General features: G+C 49.0%; 1 protein-coding gene across 5 annotated transcripts in view; it reads right to left on the bottom strand.

Moving 5' to 3' along the window:
• syne1b (spectrin repeat containing, nuclear envelope 1b) overlaps positions 1 to 17,891 on the bottom strand; it is a 65,782-nt gene that overhangs the window by 27,187 nt on the left and 20,704 nt on the right. For all 5 annotated transcript variants that reach the window (XM_076023236.1, XM_076023233.1, XM_076023234.1 and 2 more), the window contains 50 exons: positions 17,644 to 17,808; positions 17,385 to 17,552; positions 17,113 to 17,289; positions 16,863 to 17,003; positions 16,606 to 16,766; positions 16,342 to 16,492; positions 15,983 to 16,210; positions 15,796 to 15,894; positions 15,512 to 15,699; positions 15,278 to 15,401; positions 14,979 to 15,145; positions 14,725 to 14,878; positions 14,017 to 14,642; positions 13,699 to 13,878; positions 13,395 to 13,545; positions 13,129 to 13,287; positions 12,850 to 13,032; positions 12,644 to 12,745; positions 12,342 to 12,545; positions 11,992 to 12,199; positions 11,788 to 11,900; positions 11,502 to 11,707; positions 11,273 to 11,422; positions 10,875 to 11,166; positions 10,538 to 10,710; positions 10,142 to 10,451; positions 9,886 to 10,050; positions 9,447 to 9,803; positions 9,220 to 9,356; positions 8,874 to 9,051; positions 8,611 to 8,793; positions 8,389 to 8,532; positions 7,691 to 7,846; positions 7,167 to 7,331; positions 6,899 to 7,071; positions 6,595 to 6,748; positions 6,349 to 6,492; positions 5,873 to 6,037; positions 5,419 to 5,736; positions 4,965 to 5,120; positions 4,679 to 4,849; positions 4,248 to 4,574; positions 4,003 to 4,155; positions 3,751 to 3,918; positions 3,440 to 3,616; positions 3,162 to 3,308; positions 2,953 to 3,078; positions 2,681 to 2,857; positions 2,259 to 2,524; positions 12 to 2,172 (listed from right to left, as the gene is read on the bottom strand). In XM_076023236.1, coding sequence (XP_075879351.1) covers positions 12 to 2,172; positions 2,259 to 2,524; positions 2,681 to 2,857; positions 2,953 to 3,078; positions 3,162 to 3,308; positions 3,440 to 3,616; positions 3,751 to 3,918; positions 4,003 to 4,155; positions 4,248 to 4,574; positions 4,679 to 4,849; positions 4,965 to 5,120; positions 5,419 to 5,736; positions 5,873 to 6,037; positions 6,349 to 6,492; positions 6,595 to 6,748; positions 6,899 to 7,071; positions 7,167 to 7,331; positions 7,691 to 7,846; positions 8,389 to 8,532; positions 8,611 to 8,793; positions 8,874 to 9,051; positions 9,220 to 9,356; positions 9,447 to 9,803; positions 9,886 to 10,050; positions 10,142 to 10,451; positions 10,538 to 10,710; positions 10,875 to 11,166; positions 11,273 to 11,422; positions 11,502 to 11,707; positions 11,788 to 11,900; positions 11,992 to 12,199; positions 12,342 to 12,545; positions 12,644 to 12,745; positions 12,850 to 13,032; positions 13,129 to 13,287; positions 13,395 to 13,545; positions 13,699 to 13,878; positions 14,017 to 14,642; positions 14,725 to 14,878; positions 14,979 to 15,145; positions 15,278 to 15,401; positions 15,512 to 15,699; positions 15,796 to 15,894; positions 15,983 to 16,210; positions 16,342 to 16,492; positions 16,606 to 16,766; positions 16,863 to 17,003; positions 17,113 to 17,289; positions 17,385 to 17,552; positions 17,644 to 17,808 — 11,448 coding nt within the window. The remainder of the gene's footprint in view (positions 1 to 11; positions 2,173 to 2,258; positions 2,525 to 2,680; positions 2,858 to 2,952; positions 3,079 to 3,161; positions 3,309 to 3,439; positions 3,617 to 3,750; positions 3,919 to 4,002; positions 4,156 to 4,247; positions 4,575 to 4,678; positions 4,850 to 4,964; positions 5,121 to 5,418; positions 5,737 to 5,872; positions 6,038 to 6,348; positions 6,493 to 6,594; positions 6,749 to 6,898; positions 7,072 to 7,166; positions 7,332 to 7,690; positions 7,847 to 8,388; positions 8,533 to 8,610; positions 8,794 to 8,873; positions 9,052 to 9,219; positions 9,357 to 9,446; positions 9,804 to 9,885; positions 10,051 to 10,141; positions 10,452 to 10,537; positions 10,711 to 10,874; positions 11,167 to 11,272; positions 11,423 to 11,501; positions 11,708 to 11,787; positions 11,901 to 11,991; positions 12,200 to 12,341; positions 12,546 to 12,643; positions 12,746 to 12,849; positions 13,033 to 13,128; positions 13,288 to 13,394; positions 13,546 to 13,698; positions 13,879 to 14,016; positions 14,643 to 14,724; positions 14,879 to 14,978; positions 15,146 to 15,277; positions 15,402 to 15,511; positions 15,700 to 15,795; positions 15,895 to 15,982; positions 16,211 to 16,341; positions 16,493 to 16,605; positions 16,767 to 16,862; positions 17,004 to 17,112; positions 17,290 to 17,384; positions 17,553 to 17,643; positions 17,809 to 17,891) is intronic.

Raw genomic sequence — 17,891 nt, 5'->3', positions numbered from 1 at the left:
CATCATCCCACCTGTTTGCCACTCAGAGCTTTCTGAACGTCCGCCTGCAGCTTGGCCATCTCTCCAAGGCTCACGTCAACGTGTCCCGGAACGAGCTCGTTTGCGCTGGTGTACTTCTGCTGCTCCCTGCTGCTCAGCGCAGCCACTATCCTCAGCCGAGACTGCACTTCCTCCTGCATGATCTGCTGCTTCCTGATCTCCTCCTGCACCTTCTCCACCCTCACGTCGACAATCACCGCGCAGTCCAGTTCATCCCGGACGTGCTGCAGCCAGTCCAGCGTCTTGTTCATCTCCGTCTCAAAGTCTTTGCTCTGGACGAACCTGTCCTCACACTCCTCGATCAGTTCACCAACGGCGGCCTGCAGGGATCGCAGTTCGTCCTGCCAGAGGATCACTTGCTCCTTGGAGGCGTCCTGGGCGGCGGGGTCCACTCGAGGCGCCAGAGAGTCCATCTGCTCCATGAGCCTGGACAAGTGAGAGTTGGCGCTCTGGAGGCTCCCAGCCAGAGCATGGTAGTTCTTCAGCCTCTCCTCGGCCGACTGCGTCTCAGCGTTGACCTTCACCAGCTGCTCCTTTGTGGCCTTCAACTCCGAGTCCACTTGCAAGGCCATGGCCTTGTGGTCCTCAAAGGACTCCAAGGTTTCATCCAGATGCTCCACTTTCTGCTCGATCAGTCTCTTCAGGCTGTTGTACAGGCTCACCAGCTGCGTCATCTCGTCCGGGCGCCACGGCTGACCGGTGCTACGGAAGCCCTCCTTCTTTTGGTTCAGCTCGCTGACCGCCAGACCCAGGCTGCTCAGATCTGTCTGGATGGCTTTGTAGTCTCTCTGCAAGCTGACAACCTCCTCTGTCTGCAGGCCCACGGGCTGCTTTCCCAGACTATTGAACTGCTCCTCGAGCTCTTTCAGGGCCTTGTGAGTGACGTCTATGAAAGACGTGTACTCGTTCCTGGTGAGGATGGCCTGCTGGATTTTCTCCTGCTTTTCCTTGGCTAGCGCAAGTATGCTGTTGTACTGCTGGGGGAGGGTGTTGAGTTTTTCATCCAAGTAGCAGTGGTCCACTTCATTTAGACTGGGCAATATTTCCTGGCCGGCTCGCTGCACAATCAGTAGAAGGTTCTCGTATTCAATGGCCTGCTCGATGATGTGCTGGTACTTCAGCAGTTGAGCTTCCAGTTCAGCATCCCCAACCATCAGGTTAATTTCGGGGAAAGTGACAATATCGGCTTGTTTTATCCACACGCATATCTTCTCCAAGTCACTCTTGAAGTACTTCCTAGAAACAAACACCTTTTCGAGTTCCTGGAGTTTCTGGCCGCACCTGTGTAGCGTCTTGTCAAAGATGTTCTGTAACTCCTGCAGCTTTGTGAGGATCTCATTCTTCTCCTCCTCGCTGGCATCCCTCATGAGGTCCCTCCCCTGAGACCACAGGGAGGTCAGCTCGCTCTGATAGGCCTTCAGGCTGCTCTGGATGTTCCTACACGTTCTGACCTGCTTGGCGAGGTCGTCGGGCAGCAAGGCAGTGTACTCCTCAGCCTGCGCCTTCTTCTCGTTCTGCTGCACCCAGGAGATGGACTGGCTCACAGCCATGAGGAACTGCGTCCTCTCGGTGAAAGCCTTGCTGAGGTGTTTCCTGCGCTGCACCACCTTCACGCTCAGAGACTCCACCTCGGACTGCGTGTCGCCGATCAGCTGCTGCAGACGCTGCCGCTCGCTGAGGCCCAGCCGTGCCAGGACCCTGTCGGCGTCGGCCATGGCCTGCGCCAGCAGGAGCTGCTTGGCTTCCAACTCGCTGCAAATGCTCAGGTGGTCAAACAGGAAGCTCTGAGCCAGCTCCGGGGGAGGACTCATCTTCATGGCCTCGGACAGAGCAGGCTGCTGCTCCTCAGCCCAGTCCCGAGCTTCCCTCAGACGTGCCTCCACCTGGCCCATGTCCTCCAGGGTCAGGGCTGAATCCTGGATCTTTCGCTCAATCAGGTTTTGCATCTGACACCAACGCTGCTCAAAGTGGCTGATCTGCTCTTTCACCAGCTCTTTGTCGTCAAGGTTCAGGTGCTGAATGACTTTTTGTTTCTGCTCCTTGAGGTCCTCGAGAGTGCCCTTTTGCTCCTCCAGGGTGACCGCAAGCTTACGCAACGCCTCCAAATGCTGAGATGAACTCTCGGCATCCGTCCTGGGACACAAAAATGAGAGATGAAATAACATGAAGCGCCATTTGGTGACAAGACTCAAGAGTACAGTGTGTGCTATGTGACATACCTGGCCAGATTGTCCCACTCTTTGGACACCTGTTCGAACAGCGACTCCACTGTGGCGATGCAGTCGTGGTATTCAACGGATCTCTGCAGGTCCTGCTCTCTCTGGCCCTGCAGCTGATTGGCCTGGTGGCAGAGCTCCAGCCAAGAGTGGCTCAGGCGGCCGAGCTCAGCGTGTTCTGGAGAGTCTTGGCCACCGGTCAGTCTGCTCACAGTCTCTGTCATCTTTGTCAGGACGCCCTGTTTGGACTGCAGCTGCTGGCTGCATTCCTGTGCGATAAGCATCAAAGTGGATGGTAAGCAAAGATACAATCAAACCAAACCAAAAAGAGATTTCCCTTTAGTACTGACACTGCTGAGTCATCAGTAAGAGCGGAACTAATACTACAGATCTAGACATTCTGTGACAATTTTTGACGTCTCTACCTTGGCCTGCGTCAACATGTTTTGCGCTATCTTGGTCTCCAACTCTGCTGGCCGTCTGGAGAAGCTGAGGAGCTGCTGCTCCATGTCGTGAAACAGGCTGCTGAGATCTTGCTTCTGCTCCTTGATCTCCCTCCAGCCCTCCGAGAGCTCCTGTGCGGTGGACATCCGCTCCTCGATCTGCCAAAAGAACATCCCATAAATGGGAATTTCTTCCCACTTCCTCTCACATCACACAGAGGCATGCGTGAATACAGAGGGCGTCAGTTTCTAACCGTGAGTTTGAGTTCCTGGACCCGAGCAGCAGCCACTCTCACGGCGTCATCAGATAGATCGCACACTGAACACACCAGGTCCAGATATGTGCTGGCCTGTTCCTGAAGGGCTCTATAGTGTTTCACCTGCGTGTAAATGGAAGACAATTAAAAAGATTGAAATAATGACACTGAGGAAAAGAAGGCAAAACTGTTAGTGGAGTAGTAACCTGTTTCAGAGCTTCCTGCAGACCAGAGGGTCCCTGATCATTGAGCTTAAGCTCCTCTTGCACAGTCGTCAGCCAGGTTTGACACTGCTGCAGTGTGTCCTGATGGTTGACGTGCTTCTGCAGCTCTCGGTCCAGACTCTGGTACAGCTTTTTAAAAGACACGAGACAAGACGCTGGTTGTCTTTAAATGTTAAAGAGAGGTGTCTCTTTCATAAAAGTGATCACAAGTGAAAACTGATACTGGGGAGAAGGAGAGTCAGTGGCCTTTTTTGACTCACACGCTGTGCTGTGCTGCAAATTGCAGAGTAGCTGTCTCTGGTTCCCTGTTGATGAGCTTGGACTTGTTGGCTGATCTTGGCTTGGACTTGGTCCGTGCAGCTGGCAACAAGATCTTCTCCTCTCTGGTTCAGACTGCTGAGGCGTTCCTCAAAACTGGCTATTTCCTCCATCAGCGCCTGGGGAGGAACAGCCAAATGGTTCAAACATTCCTAAGTAAATATCCTGTCACAGCAAAAAAAAACAAAACAATGAGTACAGTGGATTTCTCTGTTTTTTTCTTAAGAGTAATTCACATTACAGTTCAGTTCACCTTGTGACGGGCTAGCTGCTGGGTGGCCATCTCCATACCACTGGTCTGCATGGAGTCAGAAGTGACCAGCCTGCTGGACATCTGCAAGAGCCACTTCTCGACCTCTTGCAGTTCACTGTTGTACTCCTCATGCTCCTTCACCCATTCCACCAGGTTCTGAACTTGAGTCTAAAACACGGAGGACAGTGGATCACGAAATATCCCTGAATCTCTGGCTTTGGGGCTAAAACTAATTTTTAAAACTTTTAATACCTTAGCTGCTAAGCAGATATCTTGGTAGTCAGCTTGCATCTTTTTGATGTTGTCACTGATTGTGGTGTCGTGGACGATGTCCAGCAGAGCCTGTCCTTTCTCAAAGACACATCTCAGTGCAGACTCGTGAGACTGCACCGTCTGTTGGATGGTCTGTATAACAGAGAAAGATAAGAGTCATTTCATTTTCTTTCTCTCTTTTTACGCAGACAGAAACAGAAGGAGAAACTGCTGTGTTATGTTACCTTATACTTTGCCAACTGGGCCTTCTTTTGGTAGAGTTCAGCTTTAGGCTCAACGCTGGATGCTAAAAGATTCTTGGTCTCCATCAGCCACTGGCACTGGGCCTTGTATTTATCCATAAAGTCTTTGGAGAGAGAGATGCACTTCTCCAGGGAGCTGTGTTGAGCACGCAGATCTTCCATCAGTCGTTGCAGTTGAACAAGACGGCCGTCCACGTCCACCTTCAACTGCTCAGCTTCAGGTTCCTCTAGGAAGGCCAAAGCTTTTTCTGTTTTCTCCCGCACAGTCTTCAGGTAGGTGTGACCCTGCTCCATGTCTGTTTGAAGCGCCTGAGAAGTGCACACACTTGGTGTTATCGAAGCATCTCATTTTTGGTGACTCCAAGCACCGTTTTTTACAAGAAATGAATATTTTTTTATGTCAGCATGTGTACCTCGAGTTTCTTCATCTTTCTCTCCATAGCCAAACGGTCCACCGCGTCAACTGGGATCGCCACAGAGACAAAGTTATGCTGAGCTGAGCAGAGCCAGTCTGAGAAGGAGCCAAGGACAGTCTGTGCCTCCTCGATACATGACACTTCTTCCTGTAGCTGTTTGATTGTCTCCTGCATCAGTAGGCATGTGGCAAAGAATTAATTTAGTTGGAAGAAACATTCCTTAGGTGTGAAAATTCAGATTATTTACAGGGGTTATGTGTATGTGCACTTAAATAGAGTTCACCAGTAGGTGCAGGAGCAGGACATGGTAGCGAGCTGTGATCTTGGTGGCTCTGTTGCTGATCTGGCTGCTGATGTGAGTCTCGTCGAGAACCTGCTGAGCCAAGAGACTGAGGCCCTCCATCTCCTCTTGGTAAACCAGCACCTCCTCCTGCCAGCTCTGATTACACACACACACACACACACACACACACACACACATACACACACATACACACACATACACACACATACACACACACACACACACACACACACACACTTGGACATCAATAACTACATTACAACACATTATAATGTATCTGGATTAGGTTAAATATAAAATGCCCATAAAATTACCACAACATGTGTGTGTTCATATATATCAAAGAAATCAAAACATGAATTAAAGCTGCAATTGACAGTGGGTGTTTGTGTGGCATTGTTTAAGAAAAAAAAATCATGCTAAACGACCTGACCTTTATGAGCTGCAACTGGGCGTCTTTGGTGGCTCGGTCGGAGCGCCGGTGGCTTCGTAGTTGTGCTTTGGTTTCCATGCCTTTGAGCCAGCTGTCGAGACGCTGAAACTTCTGCTCCATCTGCCGCAGCTTGGCCAGGGCACTGTTGAGCTGAGAGCGGGTGTCGGCCAGTCTGGCCTGGTACAGCCTCCACTCCTGCTGCAGGTTCTCCAGCGCTCGGTCTTCGATCTGAGGCACGCCCAGTGGGAGGACCACCTCTCGGGAGAGCTGCACGGTGTTGAGCAGAGCCTGGCCCTCTGTGCAGTGCAGCTGCAGCTCCTGTGAGCAGGCAGGCAGGCAGACAGACAGACGTCCCATAAGACAAACAGGTGGGAGCTGCCGGTTACGCGGCTAAATTGTCATAACGTTACCAAATATATGCATCAGCAATTCTGCTCAGAGTATTTTCTGATACCTGCAGCTTTTGCAGAGTCTCCTCCAGCATATCAACATCGCCCTCCAGTTGGGTGTAGCAGCCAAGTTTCTCTTGTTCCTGTTCCAGCCAGTCCTCAAATGCATGCAGACCGCGCTGATACTCCTGGTGGGCCTTCACTAGGCCCTCAGCTTTTCCCACAGCCCTCTGATCAAACAGAGACAGTAAGTGATTAGAAAGTGCTAGAAATATCTCTTGTGAAATGCTATTTTCTGTATGTCTTTTACTTTTTCATTTATACAGAGCTTTTAGCACTGTGATTGTTCTGGCTGTCATGCCCGGATAATCGTATTTTGCATCATTTTGCAATTAAAATATGCCAAATGAAGTTTATTGGAATGGCAATGGTCACTATTATTTTTTTGAAATTTGTTTCTTCTGCACTTCTCTTTCGAAAAAAGCATTTACTCGAAATAGATTTTAAAAAAAGATTCACAGTCGGACAAATGGCCCATTACCAGGGCATTGTCTTTGATTGCGTTGTAGCGCTCCTGTAAGTCCTGGAGCTCCAGCTGGGTGACAAAGTTCTCGGAGATACTGGCACTTTTTGCAGTGATGGTTTCCAGCAGGGTGCTGTGACTCAGCACTTCTTCATGGAGCAGCTGAAAGAGACAGACGCGTCACTCACGCTGCTGCACGGCACACGCACAAAATCATCGCTACAATTTGAAGGCACGCAGTCCGATTGAGAATAATCCCGATACCTTGGCTTTGCTCAGATTAGCCGTCTTGTCGCGCATCTCGGGGTACTGCTTGTCCGTGGGGTCGAGACTGTCCTCGACATGTTCCATCCAGGCGACAAACTGGCGCGAGTCCTCCTGGTAACTGGTCCACTGAGACAGGGACCCTTCCAGCTGACTGTTGATTTGAGAAAGTAGACAGATGTTGCTGAGAATAGTGCAGAGCAGCAGCAAAAGCAGCAGCAACTGCAGTCAGCCGTGCCGTGCATGCCACTGTGTTCTTTGTTTTATCTCATTCACAGCAACATTTCTGTCATCACACACTGACCTTTTACACTGAATTGAGGCGGAGAGCAGAGCGTCCCAGGAATCTTTAAGTTCCTGTATTTGCTTCTGCACTGCAGGCACTCCCTCAGCTGAGGTGTTCCTCTGAACCGACTCTCCTCTCGTGATAAGCATCTTAAGCTGGATCTCTTTCTCCTGCCGAGCTGTCAGCAAAGCCTGGCGCAACAAACACCACATATGCATGAGTGACTCTCAAAATTGGACAGTAAATGGCCAACTGGCGTGGCTAAATATAGCGGAACCTTTCATACCTCCAGCTTGATCATCCGGCTATCGAGAACATTTTTGTCAGCAGTGGGAGCACAGTAGGTCTGCAGCATGTGGCTCGTGTCAGCAACCCAGTTCTGCAGCTCTTTTAAGCCTTGCGAGAAGAGCTGGTGCTCTGTGACAATTCGGTCAATACGTGATGCCTTTTCCTGCACACCCAGAATAAAAAAAAATGTAAGAAAAATCCAAATTCATGATGACAGCAACTTATAGATTCTTAATTAGTAAGTCAATGAATTACTCTAAATGCACATGCATTTTTTTGATGGCTTATAAATATTTAATACAAAGGACATTAAGAAAAACAGAATTTGCAATTATAACATGTACAAGTTAAATTATAAAAACAAAAACTGGTTAATTAGAAAGTGTAGTGTTAGTGCCTTTACTGTTTGTCATCTGTGAAACAACATCAAGTCAGTGCTGAATCCAGTCTAGTGCCACTGTCACCTCTCCAGCTCTATCCCCACAGTAAAGCCCCAGTCAGTACCCGCACAGACGACTGTACCTTGGTCAGGTTGGTTAAAGCTAGGTACTGAGCAGAGAGCTGCGAGACGCGGTGCACAAAACCCTTGCCGGCCGCATGTTCATCCCACAGCAGCTGGGCCTTCTCTTTCAGCCTGCTCAGCTGAATCTCGAGAGAGGCTAACTCCTCAAGCACAGACTGGAAGAGCACAAGCAGGTTAACGGAGAGGCATGCAAGCCTGACACACACACACACAGAGACTCACAGTGAAGGAGACATTACGTACATTCATTAAGACACAGGCCGAGGCGTTAGAGATGGCAGTGTGGAAAAAGAAAAGCAAATAGCCGATGTTTTGAATGACGAGATTTTGCCGTGCAATGGAGGTCCTTCGCTATACAGTATGTTCACTATTAATTTCAACACTTGTTAAAGCTTGCGAAAAATATATATATTTATATCAATTACATAAATTATCCTAGGTCACAGTTGAGGGGACATGTAAGAGCAGCAAAGACGACAAGAGAAACCATGCTAGAAATATGAAGCACATGGCGGTTTGCAAAGGTTTCAGAAAAAAGTCATAAAAGAAACACTGGAGGAGTTAGATAGGTGAGGCTGCAAATAACTAAGAAGAGTGACGTTGTCTCAGAGGCACTGAGTGATGGCTGCACTTGGACATAATGATTGATGAGCATCAAGCCATTTTCTTTTTTTGTTTACATATCTATCTTATTTACCTGCAGCTTGTTCAGCTCCATCTTCTTGGCTGTGAGATCATGGAGTCTGGTGCTGCTCTCTTGCACCGCCAGCTCCGTGACGTTCAGGCACTCCTGAAGCGGCTCAGCATTGGCCTCGAAATCTTTCATCTGAGTCAAAAGGTTCTGGAACACACAACAAGACTGTGAACAAGTCGACGGGCGAAAAGCGAGTGTGAGACTTTGATGTCGCTCACTGCTCACCTGCAGACCCGCTTCTCTGCTGTGCAGGTTGGACATGAGGTTCTTCCAGTCCTCTCGGGCAGTGCTCATTTTTGTCCGAACCGCCTCGACTCTGTCTTTCGCCGCCACGACGGAAACCAGCTCGCCACTCGCGACCACGGCGTTGAGCTTGGTCTGACCTTGATCTCTGTCACTGAGGAACTCCTGAGTGAGAGAGTAAAAAAATGTTGCTCAATATATGGAAATTTGACGATGGCAAGTCTGCCTTGATCTGTGTGCTGTACCTGTATCTTCACTAAGCTGGATGATGCCTCGCTGAGATTTTGAGGTACGTCAAAACACTTGGCAGTGTTGATCCTGGCGTTGACCAGCCACTGCTGGAACTCTCTGAAGGCCAAGCGGAAAGCCTGCTCGAGAAGCTTCACTTTGCTTTGGCACTCTCTCGACGCTTGGAGACTCAGACTAGAAACCAAATCAACCAAGATGTCATAAAACTTTTATAAAAATATATAAATAAAATATATAAATAAAATATATAAAAACTATAAAACGTTTTAATCCATTTCTTAAGGAACCAAGAAAAAAGGAAAAACTAGGTAGTCTAACAAATCTTTCTCAAAAGTCTCTGACCTGTTGTATTCTTTCATGAGGGCAGACACTCTGTCTGATTGGGCAGACATGTCTTTGGAGAACCGGCAAAGATCATTGAGTTGAGTCTTAAGACTCTCAGATGTTGGTTCAGCTTTGACCAGATCCTCCAACGTGTCCTTGTTGGAAAAGAAAGACCCAACCACTGATTAACAGGCGTAGGCGGCTGCTTGATTCAAAACTACTGTAGGAAATAAGATAAGTCTCACCTTCGCCAGCTGCCAGCCTTTGACGGCCTCCTCCCCGTCGTTTTTGCCCTCCGCCTGCAACAACTGCAGGCGGCACTCCTGTAACTGATGAGTGAAGGCACCCAGGTCCTGCTCCAGCTGCACCGAGCGGCTGCTGAACTCCTGCTCAGAGCTTACTATCTGGGAGAGGGTGGTCTCCAGACTGGCTCGTGTCTGCAGAGCTGAACGCTCCCACTGCTCCCACGCCGACACCAGGGCGGCCTCCTCTCGCTCCATTGCCTCATAGCCTCCTGAGCCGGTGTGATCTCGAGCTACGGCGCCGCACCTCTGGACTCGGCTCAGGCGCTCTCGGCCGCGCTGCTTTGAGTCGAGCAACTCCTGTAAAAAGGTATCAAGATCAGTTGAAAACAGTATGTCCCAATGTCTTTGTGTGACAGGTGGGACAGATGCAGCTGCTCACCTGGACCTTCTGGAGTTTTCTCTTGATGGCGATAGAGTCTCCAGACAAGTCTGACCAGCGCTGGAGCTCCTCCTTTGCTGAAATCAGCCAGTCATTGAAGTCTCTCAGCGAGTCCAGGTACTGCTCGTGTTCCGACACAATGTTTTGCATGGACTGCACTTTGCCCTTTTAGAAAAAGAAATAAATGAAATCACCAGTTAGATTATTTTAATAGTGAGTCTGCATGGGTAAACCCATTTAGGGAGAAACAGGTCACCTTCACGACAGCAGAGATATCGGCAAAATGTGCGTTGAGTTCCGCCCTTGAATCCGGCCCGAAGGTCTGGTCGCCAGTTTTGTCGTGCATCTCCATCGCCTTGTCTGCCAGACGCGACAGCGCCGCCGCGTGAGCATCCACATCAGCTTGGATGGCCCTGAGGCGTTCCAGCAGGGCCGACTTCTCCTTCAGGCCTGGCTGCTGGGGCAGCGTCGTCCCCAGCTCCTGCTCCACCGACTCCATCCACTGTTGCACTTGGCCTTTGCTCTCCAGGAAGCTGCTCCACTGAGCCACCGTCCACTCCAGGCGGCTGCGGACCATCAAAGCAACTCTGTCAGAAACTAAAAGGGTGCTTCCTGCCATTCGTTAGGACCGACTCTGGACGGGGAGACCCACCTGTGGCAGCTCATAGAAGTCATCAACATGTTGGCCCACGCGTCTTTAAGGCTCTGGAGCTGTGTGCAGATAATTTCCTGTCCTTCCACGCTGTTGTGCTTGAGCATCTGTTCCCCTTTTCCTACCGTCATGTTGAGCTTCACCTCGCCTTCACCCTTCATCAACAGGATGTCCTGGGGGAGAAAAAGGTAACCAACAATTTGAAAGTTCAGTGTTTACCAATATAAAAATCATAAATCATAAATCAAGCCAACATACAACATTACACACTGGACCATTTAAAGACTGTGACATCATTTAACTGGGTCCAAATTCCAAGAGTTTTTGTTGAGCTGACCTGCACCAGACCGAGTCTCTTCTCCAGAGTCTCTTTGTTGCCAAGCGTGCTGTTGAGCGACGCCAGGCGCTCCTGGACTCCATTCAGCCACGTCCAGGTCGTCTGCAGCGTGTCTTCAAAGGCCTGCTGCTCCTGTAGCGTGAGCTGGCAGCTGTGCAGCCGCTCCCTGACCCGCCTCAGCAGCGCCTGGTGCTGCGACTGCAGCTGAGCCGACACCCTTGTCTCGCTGCCGTCACCACGGCCGCCTTCGTTGAGTGCCTGACCCTCCTGGCAGAGACGCTCGAAAGAGTCCCTGAGTGAGGAATTGAACACCTTCTGAATGTTTGTGACTGAAATACGAAAAAAAAGGAAGGGATTCTTGGGAAGAGACCTTCGTCAAACATGTTTTAAAGACAAACCTTTCTTTGAAGACCTCCTGCTGGTATTCCTCCACTTGCTCCAGCGCAGCCTTTTCAGGGCCACGCTGTTTGGCTTCCAGCAGATCTGTGGTCATCCTCTTCTCCATGTGCTCCAACCACCACCTGAGCTTCTTTAGGCGGCCCTCAAACCTACACGTAATTTAACATGAAATGTTTGGAATCGGCCAGCCTACCCAATCTTTTTTTTCTTATTTTACAGGTCTCTTACCCTTTCATGAGAGATGCACTGTCCTCCAGAATCTGTTGGTTCTGCCTGCACTGCTCCACGAAGCTGTCCCAGTCCTGCTGGATGGAGGACAGGTGCTGCTGGACCTGCCCAGCGCTGGCTTTGGGAAGATGAAGCAGGAGCTTCTCTCCTTCCTCACAGACCTGAGTAAGACGCACCTCGCCCTCCTCCACACGGTCCATGGCCCCCTGAAAGAAACGGCAACGTTTCTGAATAAAATATCTGTAGTTACCTTTGAACTTGGCACCAGTGATGTCATCAGTTCCACCTTTAGTTTCTGCAGTTTGCGTTCCACAATCTGAGTGTCTCCAGATCTATCCGAGCATTCTTTCACGATCTCCCTCTGCTCTGACAGCCAGTGATGGAACTCCTGGACTAAGTCTTGAGGAGGCACGAGATACAGAGTGGTTTAGAGGTGTTACAATAATGAGGGCATGCAGCGTGTCAGATGTCTGCATCAGTTTGTCCTCACCATTGAACTGCTGCTGCAAACAAGTTTGCAGCGACGTCAGCGTCCTGGCAGCAAGCTGGTTCACAGACTCGTATGTCTTGATGAGGTCGGTGAGGGACGAGCCCAAACTGGCCAGTTCCTCCGAGGGGTATTTTCTGCACAATGTGTTGAGACCCTCCCGGGTGGAGTCGATGCTGCCCTGCTGATTCTGAAGATCTTTCTGGAGATCCTGTGAAACATTTCAACAGCCTCGATTAGTCTGTTAGTCACCGCCGCTTCATTTATTCCTTTGACATCAACCAACAATCAACAACCCACAGACTGGTAATTAGTGGTTAGACCTGTTGGACTGATATTGTTTAAGCCTCTACCTTCACTCTGCAGATTTCCTCGGGATCTGATCCAGTGGGGGAAGAATCTAGAGAATCCTCCATACTTTTTAGCCACGCAGACATCTGCGAGATGTAGTCTTCCAGCTGTTTCCTCTGGAAGGTGAAGTCCATGAGGTATCCCCTGGCCTGCTCATGCAGCTTCTGAACTGCGCTGATCTTTTTGTGGAGATCATTCTCCAAGACCTGGTGAATGTGGAAAAAAAAACTTGCATGAATGACAGCAGCTACGTATTACCATTAAGAGCAACCAAAGGGGTCAAAGAGGATGTCATCTCCAGTACCTGTAATTTAGCCGGGGTCTCCGGAATATTACTGCACTTCTTCAGCTCTGATATTTTGATTTGCAGGGTTTCGAGTTTCTGCGATTTTTCATCCATTTCCAGCTGTGGATGCATACAAAGAAAAATAAAAGATTTATTCAAGTTCTAACAAAATTTGCAAAACAAATATTTATCAACTGATTATATCATGGAATTAGAAATCGTACCTGTGATGCGGAGAGCCTTTCTGACACTTTCTGACTATCATTGAGATGATTCAGGATCTCATTTAACTCAATCACACTGCTGCTCGTCCAACTCTCAATGTCCTCGTTGATTCTTCGCACGTCTTCCCAGAGCGTCAAACTCTGGTTCAGAAGATCAATGTTCTCATCTATCCTCTCAGACACCTGACAAAAAGATTGCATCACCAGTCAGAAAAACATTCACTCGGTTTGATCCAATCGGGTAAAACCGACCACAGCATCTACTCATGTCCCACTTACATCCAGCCACTGATCAACAAGTCCATCTATGTCCTTTTTAATCGTGTCAGTGTCACAGTCAGGGATCTTCTTTAATTCAGACACCAGTTGTTTTCCTTTACAAGAAAACTGGTCCAGTTCATGCTGCTTGCTGGCCATCTCTATCTTCACGACTTCATGCTGAAAATCAAATCAAGACACCGTTTAATGAGAGATGATTTGCGGCAGAACTCATTTGAGCCTATTAAAAAAAAAAGACATAGGGGGGAGAAGGACTTTGGTCTGACCTTGGTGAGTGACCGTCTGGTTTCCTCATGGTCTTTTAAAACAGAGCTGATATCAACCAGAGGTTCGGTGCTTTCTAAGACGCCGCTTATGGAGGTTTTCAGTGTTTGAAATTGTCTCATGAGATCATTCAGGACACTGCACTGCTCTTGTCTACAAAAAAATAGAAACACATCAATCAGAGAACAACAATATGGAATCACATTACACCAGTGTAAGTGTCACAATAATATTAATGTTTCCACCATCTGCACAAGCAATATTTCCTAATGCAGGCCCCTAGACTTCCTCGATTTTATTCAGTACCTCTCAGCAATGACCCGTTTGGTATCGCCCCACGTGGTTTCCAGCAGACTGATCTCCCTCAGGACCTCCCCAGCCAACTCAGCATCTCTCTGGGCCAGCTGGTTGCCCTTATCCCTCAGCCACTGCTCCTCATGTTGGTGTGACTGTAGCTCATCCTCCATCTGATTAAAGAACCTTATCCTGGAACAAAAAATTTCATAGCCTATTAATTTGCCACTCTGTTAAGAGGTCATTGGTGTATCCAATAAAGTCTGCTATCTCTCAGATCTATGCGTCTGAGTCCTGCCTTGAGTCCCGGCCTGACAAAGAGTGTTTTACCTCTGCTGCAATGCATGCATGCTGGCCTCTTTGAAGCTCTGGTGGTCAGCTTTTTCTTCAATGTCCTCCACAGCTTTGAGGAGCTGCTCTTTTCGCTGTCTGAAGGAAGTCCACAGCGCCCCCAGGGCCTCGGCTTCACTCTGCTTAGTGCCGAGCAGGTTCCTCAGTGCATCCATCTCTGCACTGAGGGAATCTGACATCATGCGACATGACTTGCGGGATCCCTCGTCGGCGCCAATGTGGAGATGGCTCTTGCAGAGACTGCTGTCCAGATTCACTGCCAGCGTCTCCAGCTGGCTAATATCCGGCACGATGGTTGCCAGCTCTTGCTGCAGCTCCTCGACTTTTCCTCGATCCCAACTCCCGGCACTTTCCACAGTCTGCTTCAGACCTCGCAGCACCCCCGCGGCCACGCTGCGTGTCTGCAGGAAAACCTCGAGTCTTTCGAAGCACTCTATCTGGAGCTCAGCTATTTGCCGAGCCTCCAGGTAAGGCTGCAGACAGCTCTCCGCTCTGCTGCGGAGGAGCTGCGCGTCGCCAGACTCGCAGAACTGACAGAGCTTCTCAGTTTGCTGCTCCAGGCTCTGTCTCACACCAGACTGCTTCTGCAAGGCCACCTGGACCTCCTGTCAAAGGCAATTCACAGAGAATCATGTGTTGTTGTCCATCTGTAAGTTCATCAAAGTGCACTAGCGTCCTGCTTCTCACCTTAACTTGTGCCATGGAGGCCTGCAGGTTGTTAACATTGACTTGAGAGGCTGAGTGCAAGTTAGAAAGCGTGTTCTCACTGCACTGGGAGAATGTGATCAGAGCCTGGTCAAACTGCTCCACCAGGGAGACGTGACTCTGAAGCTCTGTGATCCTGTTAAACAAAAAACAGGATAGGGCCAACTTTCACTGATTTTTACATTCTTGTGTTCAGACACAGCATGCTTGGGTGCAAATGGCGCACATTATATTACCTTTGTGGGATGATTTTATTTTGAACATTTAATCTTGTCAGCAGGTTCTCCAGATCTTCTTTCAGCTGCCTCACTCTCTCTTCTGGTGCGGTCGGACACAAGGACATGACCAAAGAAGACAGTGCGGCCAGAGCGGGCTCCAGTGACTGGACCTCAGAGTGTAAAGCCTGCGAGGGAAGACATGCTTTGTTGTTGTTGTTGTTTTGTCTGTGAGAATGTTACCTATTTGTCACAATTTGTGGGTTCACAACGTCCCATACAGGGGCAAAATGGATGCATGGGATTGCAAGCAAACAAACCTGCATGTCTTGTATCTCAGTGTGCAACTTGACTTTATCAGCAGACAAGTGTTGACTGTCTGGTTTCGATGCAGATTCGGCCCTCTCCAAGCAGGAGGCAAAGTTTGAGCTTTGTTTCTCGTACCTGAAGCACATTTACATGAAGTAATTACAAAAGTACACACAGTTGTAACTGTATTATTCATTCATTCATTCTACATCTGACTTGTAAATGCATTAGTTGAGGAGTCGTACTTTTGCCAAAGACAAAGGAGGTTTTCTAAAGAGCTCTGTTTGTCTTTTGCCTCCTGTAAGCTGTTGTCATAGATGCTGCTCAGCTCTGTCACGGTGCGCTCTGCCTGCTCCTTGTCACTGAGCCTTCGGGTTCCAGCCGACAGCGACAGCATGGCTCCCTTCAGCTTCTCTAGTTGCTGACAGGCATCCTGAAGGACAGAGTCACAGGACGATCACACACACTGTACATGACACTTGTCTGGACGTACTAGATACAAATACAAAATCACGTTAGGGGAACGCACCATGTGTGTTTGAAGGGCTTTGAAGGTCTCGGGCGAGGAGGTGCAGGTTTTAATAGGCTGTTCCATTTTTGTTTGAAGCTCACGGAGAGATGTTTGCACCTGTCAGGGAAAGAAGGTCAAGACAAGCTCCATATTTATAGTTCCTGTATGGCGGTGGCAACGTTAGGATGTCAGTAGGCCCATTTACCTCCTCGAGGCTCAATTTGAATTTCTGGAGGTGAGAGGAGCTTTCCTCGAGCTGCCCATCCAGCTGCTGGATGCTCTCCTTTAACTCCTCCCAATACCTGCCGATCTGGGTCAGACGGGCCTTGATGCGAGCTGCCTCCCCTGACGATACAAACTGGACCAGATTCTGGGAACCGACCTCCAGCTGCGAAGGAACCTCTGCCCGCTCGCAAAGCTCTGCAGCAACAGCCTGGATGCACAAGGTGGTGATGCACAAGATGGTGATGCACAACGCAGCATTTGAGTCAGAGCAGAGTGGCCATTAAGGTTGTTCAAAACACTGAGAAATGAATGGCAGTGCATTGGACGGCAACACTGTACCTTCACTGTGCTGATCTGCTGCTCAAGAGGCAAAGCGGAGGATTTTAATACTTCCAGCTGCTTTTCCTTGTCAGATATCCAAACGGAAAATGTCTCATATGCGATTCCAAACTGATCCCACTGATTTCTCATTTCCTCCAGACATTTTACACTGCGAAAAACAAGTAAATCATGAATTGTCGAAGCAACTAGGCAACTGTTTAAAAGAATCCACCCTAAGTGTTTTTTCTTCTAAAAATTACACAAATAAACTCATTATCTTACTCTTTCTTTAGTCCAGCCTCCACCTTGTCCACTTGCTCACTCAGTGATCGAGCTTGTTGCAGAAGCAAAGTCTTGTTCTTTGGCCCGAGCTGGATTTCTGTGGCTCTCTTTAGTAAAGTGTTCATATGTGAGACCTCTGCTTCACACTGCTTCAGCAACACCTAGTTGGAAAAAAGAGAAAAAAGAAAAACACTGATGACTTCAATGATGCTCACAGCGTGCCCACAGATGATTATGCAGTGACAGACTCTACTCACTCTGGCCTGGTCCAGTTCCACCGCCAGGCTCTCTGGGCTGCTGAAATTTAGGTCTCTGTCCATTGTTGAGCGTGCCTTGTTAATAAATTTCAGTGCTGCCTCCTGTTGACTCTCAAACTCCTGCCAGGCAGCCAGTGTGACCTGAGCATCAAGGCAAGCATTAGCTCACAATGAACTTTGGGTGACACAGATGGTGTCAGGAGCTCAAATTCTGTGAGAACCTTCCCGAGTGCTGTGCGCATCACCTCACCTCAAGACTTTGCTCCTGTGAGTCCATGTTCTGCTCCATTTTGCTGATTGTGTTCTCCAAAGTCTGCAGGTCCTGCTGCAGTGTATCTCCCAGGCCCTCCTCAGCTTGGAGCTGCTGGCCTCGTGTTATCAGCTGCTGGACATCCTTTCTCTTGAGCTTCAACCGCTTTGACAGTTGCTACAGGCCAAAAGAAACAAAAATAAAACAATGAGATCTTTCGGAGCAAACTTTGACAGCAAAAAAAAAAAAATGTGGAGGGTTTCCCACAGCACCTGGTGGATCAAAAGGAGTTGTTGTGCTTCTCTGTGCGTTGGGCAGTCCAGTATTTTTGTGACCTCCGCCTGAGCTTCTTTTTGTCCCTGTACGAGATCATCCAGAGTAGTTTGTACCTCTTCCCTGAACTGCACACAGTCCTCCACAGCGAGCACCATCTTCTCAGCCTGGATGACACAGCAGAGCAAAATTCATCACAAGTGCACTCAAGTCTGACTTGTGCCTGTAAAACCAAGTCTGTGAATGAACTTCCCCCACCTCCAGGAGAGACGTGAGAAGACCCTTGAAATCGGCCGAGAGCTTGCTCAATGCACTTCCCTGCTTCTGGCCATCGCTGTCGGCACAAATCTCGATGAGTGCAGCCATACGTGCTTTCAGCCAGCCGAGATTCCCCTCCTGCAGCTCAGCATCGTTTCTCAACTCCTGCACGGAACGAGAATGGAGAAGTTGTATGTTGAATTGACAGCATACTTTGATTCATATTCTCACTCAGACAACTTTTAAAG

The sequence above is a fragment of the Nelusetta ayraudi genome, unplaced genomic scaffold (genome assembly GCF_046127955.1).
Source record: "Nelusetta ayraudi isolate G7.1 ecotype Tasmania unplaced genomic scaffold, CSIRO-AGI_Nayr_v1 ptg000015l, whole genome shotgun sequence".
Taxonomy (NCBI): Eukaryota; Metazoa; Chordata; class Actinopteri; order Tetraodontiformes; family Monacanthidae; genus Nelusetta; species Nelusetta ayraudi.
This window is presented reverse-complemented; position numbering and strand designations above follow the sequence as displayed.